Genomic DNA, 12,106 nt, shown 5'->3' with positions numbered 1-12,106 from the left:
CCAACAATAACCAAGTAATGAATCTTTAAAATTTTTATTTTGTGATGTCACAGACAAGTAAATCTGCCATACATATATACCTATGATTTAAAAAGAAATTTGAAATAGGCCTATCATTTTCTAGAGAAATAAAAAGTGATGTGCAATCACTATACTTTTTTTTATTAAAGGCTTCTTTTTAAGAGAAAATACAAAAATTGCCATCGTAGAAGTTAAAATTCATTTTTTTAGAAGAATCAATTTAATCAATTTCAATGGCTAATGCACTTTTCCAACATTGAAATGCTGGATTGATATTCTATGTACAACTCTCATTTTTTTAAGTATCAAGCTTGGAGGCTTTAAAGTATACATGTAAGCTTGAGTTCTCAACGTAATATACAAAGTCCTCTGTACTTGTGAAGTTGTGATAATGAAAGATTTGTTTTAGTGCACAGTTCATGCAAATATTTTGTTTAATAATTATATGTGGTTATATCTGATTATTTCATGATTATCTGAGTTTATCAATATTCAATGACCTCGATTCATTCTAATAAGGCAAACATAAAAAATCATGGCTTTGTTAAATAAATTGTACCCTGACTTTTCCATCCATACAATACTTGAATAAATGAAACATTGATGGAACTTAACATGAAACAAATAAACTCACAATGTATCACTGATAAAGTCCACTACAGGGGAATTACCTTCAAATGTTTGGTTTGAGTATTAACAAGTCAATTAGATTGTTTACCATTAACACATTTACACAGAGGAGAAGACTTTTATTCTTTAAAGTACACAACTGGCAATTGTGTACTGTACTTGATATGTTAGCTGAGCAAATTGACACAGAGGGACTAAACTTACATGTAAGCATTACTAACAAGGCAGCTCATGAAATGCAATGTACACTATAATACACTACACTGTGTTGCATTTTTTTTTTACCTCACACATTGATCCATAGTCTACAAAGCAAACTTGTTCTTTTACTGTGATATCTTCTGCGTGTACACACATGTGTGTACAGCAAGAACCAACCCCTTCTACTTTTAATACAGAAGTGTACTTCATATCTGTGAAAGTTAAAATCCAATTAAGCAGGAGGGGTTTTTTTTCATTGAAAATTAGACCCTTTTATAATTCAAATGAATTTTATTTAGTATACCGGTATTCATAATGTATCTGATGATCGGGATAATATTTCATGAAGATAAATCACTGACAAATGTTCAAAAATCCCCACATGTGATTGGATATAAATTAGTCAGTGAAAATCAACTCTTTATAAAGACTCCAATAAAAAAATCCTAATCCTTCTTTTGTAATAAAAAACACCAATAACAATGTCAGTAATTTTTTTTCATTATTGTACCCACTGTTACATAAAGATTTCAACACAAGTATTAATACCATGGAGCTACTTGTACTAGAACTAGTAGCTCCATATTAATACCTTTGCCCCAGTGGTATGTACACTGTAGCCTACATGTAAAGTACAATAATATAAAAATAAAGTTAAACTTTACACGCAAATTACACATACAAATACTTTGTATATTCAAGATTATATCTCATAATCTCTCTTTTTCTCGAACAATGAAAGTAACTATGGTGTAGCTGGATCTCTGTACTCAAATGAATGCATAGCTCATTCATCTTTAGATTCAAAATGATGTACGGCATTACAGATCTAATCTCTCCAGCAATACAATGCCAAAAGTTTTGTTTCTAAAACACAGAGAAGTCCTTGAAAGATCAACTATCAGAACAAAGCTCCATTCCTGATACAGGGGGGCCTATACATTCAAAGCCTATGGTCCATTTCATTTGATTGCAAACAATTCCTTTCTATGGTGTTGTATGGAGGAATGCAAGCATGACATAATTGCAGTATATTAGGCATAAAAAGTGAGGGTTAAATTGGTTCATAGTGGTTTACTTTTGTTTGATACGACTCCATGACAACTTGAAGACTCTGATTCTTCATGCATTAAGAATAGATCTAAACTTCTATACCTACAATCCTAGAGTACCTGTACCGGTCTAATTCAATGTATGTACTACACATACATGTTCATCCCTTGTTGCCTCCTATCCTTATGGACAGATTCGGTTCAAAAGGCAATTTCTATATTTGTGAATGATATAAGGGGATGACATTACCTACATGTGATCCAATTCATGCAATATTGCAATTCGATCTTTCTGCTTTTGGATGATCAAGCAGTTAGGCTAGATCTTTAGCTGAAAAGAAAGTTTATCTCGATCTTCCCACAAAATTTTCCATCCTCTTCTCCTTCCCTTTCTCCCCCTTGTCTTGTCCTTCCCTCTCTCTCCCCCCTTCTCTACACCTCTCTCCTCCTCTCACCCCACAACTCTCTCCCTTTCTTGTTCATTCTCTCATTTCTTCTACCCTCAACCTCTCCTTCATACCCCCTCTAAATATATTTCTCTTTCTTTCTCCCTATCCTTACAAGATGCAAGACTTAGTTCATTGTCTTACCTGTTCATTGTAGATCTCTAAATAAGATGTCTTGATGAAAAAAGAAACCTTTGGCCTTAGTCTGATCATATCAAAAAGGTAAACTAGTGAGTGTTGAATCAGACCCCAAGCAGTTGTATTCTGATAACGTAGCCCATCCTGAATAACAATAAATTAAAAAAAATATGGGGTTATTCATGAGTACATTTGTAAAAAAAAACATTTTTTTATTCTTATTGCAAACAGGAAAACAACATGTACCTTCATTAAAAGAGAAAGGAGTGTCCCTTTCAACATCAGTACATATTGTACTATTTTTAAGTAGTATGAATTATTTCAAGGAAGTGAAGTACATTTATGTATATCATTATATGCACATCGTCATGAATATGTAATGAATGGGTTTCTTTTTCTACTGTTATTACATGAAATCATGATTATTTCACATTTTCATACAAGTGTGTATGATTGATATATCTCCCTTGTAAAATAAATTGTAGCAATCCAATTTTTTTTCAATCTTGAAGAACAAAATCTGTATTTTAGTAATATAATGAAAATAATAAGTTGGGGTATGCACATGATCACCTTGCTCATTGCATTCATAAAGACATGCATAGAGAAGTTTCACCGAATTAATGGATAATTTTAAAAAGCCATAATTTTGTTATTCCACATCAGATTTTGATGACATTTTCAGTGTTTAGCTTGATTTTATTTTATCTGTTCAAACTATTATCATTTATTTAATTTTAGATTTGATTGTATTTACATTAACATATGACAAAGATTTAAATTTCAAAACCTGCTTTTATAATCTAACAATCAATATCAATCATCATCGTTCAAACTTAGGGGAAGAAAGGAAATAAACCCCCCTTACCGATTTCTGTGGCCCTGTAATAGTGAAAGTCTTTCCCGACCCTGTCTGGCCATAGGCAAAAGCAGTGCAATTGTATCCTTCTAGGGCCATATCAACCAGTTTCTTCATACCACACTCATCCAGTACATCCTGCTGCGTAGCTTCTCCACTGAACACATGGTTAAAAGTAAATTGCTTGTTTTTATCTCCTTCCACCTTTGAGACAAACATCACAGGAAAAAAATAATGGTAATTCAAACTAAAAGTAAATCATCAATTTCTTGATCCCACTGAAAAGAATGTCACCTGGTAAGCATTTCATCAAGCATCTTACAAGTGATTTTCATCAATGATTTGCTCCTCACGAATATGAACATCAGATGATTTCAGAAGCAAATAACTAATCCATTCAAAAGAAAACCAAGGACAAAATGCTGTGCATGTTCATGTTACTTCACTTGTATGCTACAGTATCAAACATAAATGTATGTAAATGCTAAGTTCAGCTCCACTGTTAAGCTGCCTTTATTCAGTGAATTTGAAAAGTAAGTCCCAGTCAATGACAGATAATATTAATGATTATTGTTAAATAATTCAAAGGGAACTTCATAATTAAAACTACATCATTCACTTTGAATTTAAAAAGTGAATGCACAGAAACCACTTTTTTTTACAAATCCCTCATTCTTACTGCACTATATAACGTACACCTAATTAAAGCATACAATATCATACCAGCATCTCCTTACTGAATTTGATTAAATACAACCAGATGTAAACCTGCAAGATTCAATGTAGCTTGAATGATTTATATTGCAGGCAATGCTTTGATCCAATTAATTTCCACAATCAAATAATAAATAATTCAATTTTCTGACTTCTTCGGTGACATGTATCACTTACCAATAGACTTTGTGGGTTCTGTACAAGGACCACATCACGATCTCCTCTTTTTGTTTCCTGCTCACTGAGTGGCCGAACTCTGTCAAGAAATATAAGAGATACATGTAGCTATATAATCCAAAGCCAGTTTTGAATATTTAAAACAATTACTCTATTACAAATCATTGATTATTAGTTACATACACGTATTAAACTTTCATTGCTTGGACATACATTTATTGTATTTCAATTTGATAAATTCAAAGAAATTGTATACATGTATGTAATTATGTATGAATCATGTTTGACATATCCAGTCTAAGATTTTCATGCTGTTTTTGATTGTTTATCTTTAATTGTTTATCTGATCTCTTTTGCAAGGATAAAATTCATCCATCACTTATAAAATCTCTAGATGCCCAAAGAATATCAGTGCACATATTTCTATTTACATGTAATAGGCTTACTGGTAATAAAATATTGACTTGATAATCAAGAAATCAAAAAAATTCTATAAAAACTTGCATAGTGATACAAAGAAAGAGGATATCATTCATAATCATCAATTAGATTTTAGTATCAAAAGGGGTATGAATCCACAACAATTAATCTCTTGATAACTTCCTGCCACATCCTGATCAAGAGTTCCTATTGTTTCCCATTAATCAATCAATGAAAAAAAAAGACGCTTCATTTTGTGTCATGTTTATTGTTGAATTGTGTTTATATCACAGGCAATTTGCTCTCTTTTATGTAACAACTGGAGTGTTAAATAGTAAGTCATTTAAACAATGTCCATCAAGCGCACAGGGTGTGTATATTTCAGTGTCTAATGGATTTTTAGCCAGCTATGATCCCAAAGATAAACCATAAATTAAAAAAGGCTATCTACCTATCACGCGTGAAGCAATTAAAATGAAATACACCCATCACACCGCCAGGTGATGATTCTCATTCATTGCCCACAATCTAGCCTCTATTTAGGGAAGCGATCAATCAACACTTCGCACCGAGCAGCTGAAAAATCAGCAAGATTCGTATTGTGCCACTCCACTGGCCTTCACACATCTTTACTGACAAAAGAGCCATCTCAGAAAGATATCTTCATGGGTTTCACTAAAGTGACTTCTATCTTTAGCAGTCCTATTCCACCTTTTTTTCTCCTTTCCATCTTAACATAATCAGCTTTCATTTCAAAAGAGACTTACATACATGTACTGTACCATTTATCTGCATGCTAAAGAAGTCTGAAGTTTTATCAAAAAGTGCATGATTCAATGAGAAAACTATTCCAAACTCTCAAAACAAATACAGAAAAAAGAACATGCTTAATACTTGAATCAAGTCTCATAATTTGTAAACAAATTATAAACTGTAAGGTTACTGTACTTGTATATGATTGGTTACATGTTGATTTATCATCATCATCATCATTTGTACGGGAGAGTAGGTAGTCCTGTAGATCTCCCGGTGGTCGTAAACACTTGATGCACAATTAAAAGTCTAAACTAAACAGTACAGTGCAGGCGTGGATGTCAGACAATTTCAAAATGATTACTTGACCAAAACGAATCTAATCCGTGTTTAAATGAGATGATGCTGGAGGACATTACTAGTGTTGCAGGCAAACTATTCCAAGCTTGGATCACTCTTTTACTGAAAAAGCTGCTGCGGGCGTTCAACCGACAGTGAGTTGTGAACAATGAATGTTCTAGAAATAGAACTTTCAATTTACATGTGCAAAAGAATGAATTACTTGCAGTTCACCAATTAATGCTACAACTACATGTACTTCCCTTTCATTTCATCTCCACCCCCGTTCATTTTTTTCAGAAAAATTATTCTTAACTTATAATCATTGAATCAATCATTAAACATTAGAAAGTCACAACCACCTTAACATTTTTAGAGTTGATTTGAATAAATGGGGGAAAATCAGACAGAAACCCAGAAAATTTCATTAAAAATAGTACATAAAGCGATAAAGTTAACTTCCACTCATTTTCATTTCATTAAATAAAAAAATGTGTGACATAATCAGCTTCTTAATTTGCATAAAGCCCAGGATAAACAAAATTGTAATTTCTTATTTTACATCCACTTGTATAGTTTTCAATCTTATACTTGTTTAATTACTGTACCCTATAAAATAAAACAAAAAATCTAAAGGCCTGTACACCATGATTATTCATCTCCAATAAAGTAAATTTGTATACTAAACAAAATAAATGACTGGTGTAGAAAATTTGGCTCTTTCAGTCTGTAGAAACAATTTGTACTCACCTTACAACCACACTGACGTTTGCACTACCCCCATCTTCTATCTCTCCATCGTCAAGCTGGGAATCTGATGCTGAAACTAATGTACTCCTGTTGTTACAAAGAAATAAATCAATGCACATTTATTAGATTGTTTTCATGTTAATCCTCTTCATTTTTGTTTATGTCATGGCTTTATATGTGAATGAAACAAATGTTTCAATGACTAAAAAAATTTCCCGAGTAAAATAGACAACTTCTTACAAAGAAGATGTAAACTTGTAAACATATGCAGAAATAAAGAAAAACACAAAAGAACAAAATATACTTTACTGTAGAAAAAATGCATATTCTCAATGAAACATGGAAAAAAATCCCATTACAGCAAATGTGTTAACGCTACATCATGAAAACAATATAAAGAAACTCATAGAAACCACTGAACAAATTTTCCTCACTCGGGCTTCATGACAACATAAAGTAACAAAGAGCAGCAAATCAGAGACCTGTGCATAAATAACTGTAACTACTTACTGTTGGTACAATAGATCTGTAGAGGCTAACCAGTAACCACAATAAATTTGATCTGCTTCTGCACATCAATTTGAATTGAAACTCTATTAAAGCTAGCCTGTAGTAAACAATCCTATAGCTCTTTTGTCAAGTGAGCTGCACTTATGAAAGGAACCTGTTAACTATCCTTCAAATCCCTTCTTATATTATATTGAAAAACAGGCAGGGTAATACATCTGCATTACTTTGGTTGCAGAAACCATAAAACTGTTTGTTCATTGACCAGAGGGGACAATTTTGGTGGCATCTGAGATGTGCTGATCAGTGTACTACATATAGGCATTATGTCTTTGATTTTTTTTAATTAACAGCAGACAAGACTAACCTCTAGAAGAAGAATGTTCTTTTATTTTCCATACAACCCCCCCCCCCCCTTTACATAATCCAAGAGGAAAAACAATGTATTGTCAAGGAAATAATCATATCGGAATCAAATCTAAAAAATGTGGCCAAAACAAAGATTAAAATTGTATAAATGCCTACTACATGATCTGTTCGTCAAGCTTTCCAAAAGCCACAATTTTGGTAGTTTTTAATACTTGAAATAATTTGTATGAATTTCCAAATATGATTCAAATAATAATATGCAGGCTTATACAGCTGTATGTACATGTATGTACTCAATTAAAATAACTAAATCTGAATCAAAACACAATGTGCGTGATAATACATGTATGTTGATACATATGCAACAAAACATAGACGGTTACTGAAGCAATATTGTGTATGGTTGTTTAAATGAATTTGTCTACCATCCAAATCAAACCCCTTATTAACTTGATCATACTTTCATTGATCCTTATAATATCTCAAACTGTACACCCTATTCATTAGAAATACAATTTTAAACTCAAAAAATATCACTCGCCCAAAACTACAAGCAGAAGGTCATATGTGCATTCTACATTTTTTTATCTTTGCAAAGTCAGGGACATTTTACTAGTTTTAGCAGCACAGGGATGTGAACTCCAATCTACTATTCAAATTGTTTGTGATTAGACCCTTATAAAGTAGTAAGGGAATATTGTTAACAATCTTTGTTTGGCAAACAATGTATCAGTTTAGTTTAAATGCGATTTTTTTGTGGATGATTTATGAGATTTGGGAGGCGCGATAGCTCAGTCAGTAGAGCGGGGGTTTCGGAACCCGGTGACCCGGGTTCGATTCCCCAAGTAGTGCGCTAGTGCCCTTTGGTAAGGCATTTATCCTCATTACCAGGTCCCTCGGAGAGAACCTTAAGCTGTTGGTCCCCTGGTTGCTTGCTCACGGGCATTCATGCTTTCTTAGCAGTCAGGTAAAAAACCTCAGTATAACATAACATTTCTTGAATATTACTGGGAATGTAATTATGATATGGATCTCTTTAATGAGACAACACTCGTTCTCCTATTCCCATCTATCCCAGTTTGCTTAAATTGTTGTAAAAACACTGCCACTGCAAAATGTAGATGGCAAAGGGCTGTAATTCATTTCTAAATCTTGCAGACTTTCTCTGAACATTTTCAAGGTTATCCTTTTTTGTTTTTGTTTTGTTGAGGATCCCACACCAAACAACAATTCAAGTTCAAGTTTTACAACATGTAATTCTCTATCTAGATCTATTTTTTTTTTTTTCATTCTTTCAGAATACAGATAATTTAAAAACATTTTTTTAACAAAATAAATATTGTTGCTATCAATTCCTTTTGCCATATCTGCATTTGTAGACCATAGTAGTAGTACTGAACTCAGTTTTATCACAATTACTTTTAAACTGTTTCAGTGATTGTTCCTTTTTGTATTGTGAGTTACGTTGCTCATGAAAACAAGAAAACATTGAATTAAAAAAAAGCTCAGTTACATGGAGGATATAGCATGTCCTCTTTGACCTTAAATTCTCAAGGTAAATCCCTACATCAAGCCCACAACATACCTGACAAGCATCCAGCGATTCGAACCTTCAACTTCAAGCAATACTTCATAAATTGTTTGAAATGTCAGACATTACAGAGCAACAAACCTTCCCTAGATTGTACTAGACCTAGGCTATACTAGTTGATGATTATAAATGTCATGAATGTTGATTAAAGTCAGAACAATAGATGTTGACTCCGGACATCGGAACCCGAGAGATGCTGCATAATAGACCATCCTACACTTGGAATAGGTTCTTATTATTAAAAGGGATGGTCCGGGCTGAAAATATTTATATCTTAATACATATAACATAGAGTAAAATTAACAGAGCAAAATGCTGAAAATTTCATAAAAATCAGATATCGAAGTAATTTAATTTTTAAAGTTTATCAATATTTTTTTTTTTTTTTGTGTGTGAAAACAATGTTTCTTTGTTTTCATACATGTGTAAATGATGCGTCTCCATGATGAAATAAGTTGCGGCAATAAATAACTAATGCACCAATAATCAGTTGTCAATCCAATTGTTTTAGATCTAGTTCTTGAAAGAACAAGTGTGGATATGATATCATCAGCCCACCTACCGGTACTGAATATTCATAAAGACATGCCTACAATGTACCGGTACCGTACTGATGTAAGTCTAGATCTAGAACTGTTTCACCAGAATAATGCAAATCTTTAAAATTCAATAACTTTTATTTGTTATTCGATTTTGCTCAAATTTTCAGTATTTTGCTCTGTGAAGTTTATCTAACATTATTTATTGATATTAAATATTTCTAGCCTGGACCATCCCTTTAAATTAAGTAACGTTAGGCGTCAGGCTACTGTCGAGGCTAGGCCAAGATAAAACAAAACAACAATGAAAGTTGAAACATTAACTACCGTATACCGTACATGTTAATCTATGAATGAAATTAAATCTAATGAAATTATTTGATCATGTTGATATAACATTTTTTTCAAAGATGGTACACGGATGTTTTTCCTCACCGACTTGACTGATGAGATAACCCCGAAAAACTTTGATATCTCGAATTGAATTGTCCTTTCTTCCCTGTTCCCAGAGGTGTATCAACTGGGGTAATGAAGTTACTGTCCGAACCCGGCGAATCATCATAGTCAAAATCATCAAAATTTATATCCATCGTGAGCTGATAATCGTTTGGCATATTCCAGTAAAATATCACAAGGTAAATGCGATGAATCCATGAAGACAATGACGAAAATTGCACATGAAACAACTTCTTTCCAAAGTCAAAGAAACAACTTTCTGAAGGTTAACCATATTGTTGACTTTGAAACATAGCGCTCTTGATGATGATCGCACGTTTTTTATACACACAATTTATTACGTAGTACCGTACGTGTGTGTGTACGGCTAACCAGCCATTCCCATTTCCATTCTCGTGCGTTGCTATGCTGCTCCAGGTACGCTACGGTGAACTATGAACACACACTTCGATGAGGTGCTGCAAAGTGGGACCAATATCAAACCTATACCCTTTGTAGCAGATATTTTGGTTAGCCCCCCAAATCGTTAATCTCGTCTTCTCTTTTGTCCTTTTTAAAAATCGATGAAGAACCTTATGAGTGATAGGGAGATATGAGACTCTATTCGCCTTCATGTCTAAGTTAAATGTTCTATTTTGGCTCAAACATGAAGAATACCAAGGTGGAAATCTGGTCATGGGTCATTCAAAGAAATCACCAACTTTTCGAGCTCAGTATATGTAGAAATTTTTGCTCGTCGAATATAGGAAAGATTTCCATCTGTTCAGGGACAAAAGAAGCAAAATGGCTGTTTATTTATCCTGCTGAAGAGGCTCATTACGGGCTCATTACATTCTCCGCCTTCAAGGATAACTCTAGCTGTATGCATGGGTACGAGATGGGGGGGGGGGAGGGCATAGACTTAGCCTGCGCCTCGCCCCTGCCTGCCCCCCCCCCCCCCGAAAGAAATTACTTAAGAAAAACAGGAAAAAAAGAGAAAGGGAGCGAAACAACAGAAAAGGTGAAATACATTACGTTATTTTCTGAATATCATGTCTAAATCTATCACAACTTAATTAAAGGTCAAGTTCACCTCAGAAAAATGTTTATTTGAATAAATAGAGAAAAATCAGACAGCATAATGCTGAAAATTTCATCAAAATCATTTTAAGTTTCGCTTATTTTTCACAAATTAGTTATATGCACACTTTATTCACATGCAAACGAGAGAATCGATAATGTCCCTCACTCACTATTTCTTTTGTTTTTTATTGTTTGAATTATACAATATTTCAATTTTTTGCAGATTTGGCAATGAGGACCAACTTTACTGAACCATAAAATGTTAAGCTGTGGTAATTCATTGCAACATGTTCAGTGAGAAATAAAACTTCGTTTCACAGGACAGTGAGGAGAGAATTAGAATATTTCATATAATAAAATACAAAAGAAATAGTGAGTGAGTGATGTCATCAGTTCCCTCATTTGCATACCGACTGGGATGTGCATATAACTGTTTTGTGAAATTAAGCAAAATTTTAAAATGTCATAATTATCTTATTTTACATCCGATTTTGATGAAATTTTCAGCGTATATGCTTGGATTTTTCTCTTTTTATTCAAATAAGCTTTTTGTTGGGGTGGACTTGTCCTTTAAGTTTTATAAGTTCAAAAAATTAGTTGCTCACTCGGGTTTAAAAAAATGTCACACAAGCCATGCTGTGAACCTCATATATATATTTTTAGTTTATTTATTGTTTTAGACCTTGGCTTACACCGTCACAGTCAGTGGAGAAATAAAACAACGATGGAGAAAAAGATCGAACCATATTAGAAGTAATCATCAAGCACATAATATGATTTCAACCTGTCAATATTTATAGTACAAGCTGGGGTAGAAGCATATACTGAACCACACCCAACATAAAACGGAATTTTAGGGGGACAAAATCATTATGTCGATGAACATCCTATATTTCAGTGTATTCCCTGATGAAAAATATGGCTTCGTTTCAAGATTGATTACCCGTCATCAGTCGTGTTTTTCCCAGAATGGGTCAAAACTCAAAAGCGCATATGAGGATGACACCTCACGGTGATTGCGAGTCACTGGTAATTAGACGTGGAGCTTAATTTATCAATCTATATAGTGGTAACTTAATGAC

General features: G+C 33.4%; 1 protein-coding gene across 1 annotated transcript in view; it reads right to left on the bottom strand.

The window, feature by feature from the left end:
* The window catches only part of LOC129284298 (kinesin-II 95 kDa subunit-like), a 30,255-nt gene extending 19,932 nt beyond the window's left edge, over positions 1-10,323 (bottom strand). The window contains exons 1-5 of the mRNA XM_064110049.1: positions 9,942-10,323; positions 6,501-6,587; positions 4,239-4,317; positions 3,357-3,551; positions 2,495-2,632 (exon numbers count right to left, since the gene is read on the bottom strand). Coding sequence (XP_063966119.1) covers positions 2,495-2,632; positions 3,357-3,551; positions 4,239-4,317; positions 6,501-6,587; positions 9,942-10,120 — 678 coding nt within the window. The 5' untranslated portion in view covers positions 10,121-10,323. The remainder of the gene's footprint in view (positions 1-2,494; positions 2,633-3,356; positions 3,552-4,238; positions 4,318-6,500; positions 6,588-9,941) is intronic.
* Between the last annotated feature and the right edge of the window lie 1,783 nt (positions 10,324-12,106).

The sequence above is a fragment of the Lytechinus pictus genome, chromosome 2, assembly GCF_037042905.1.
Source record: "Lytechinus pictus isolate F3 Inbred chromosome 2, Lp3.0, whole genome shotgun sequence".
Lineage (NCBI taxonomy): Eukaryota > Metazoa > Echinodermata > Echinoidea > Temnopleuroida > Toxopneustidae > Lytechinus > Lytechinus pictus.
This window is presented reverse-complemented; position numbering and strand designations above follow the sequence as displayed.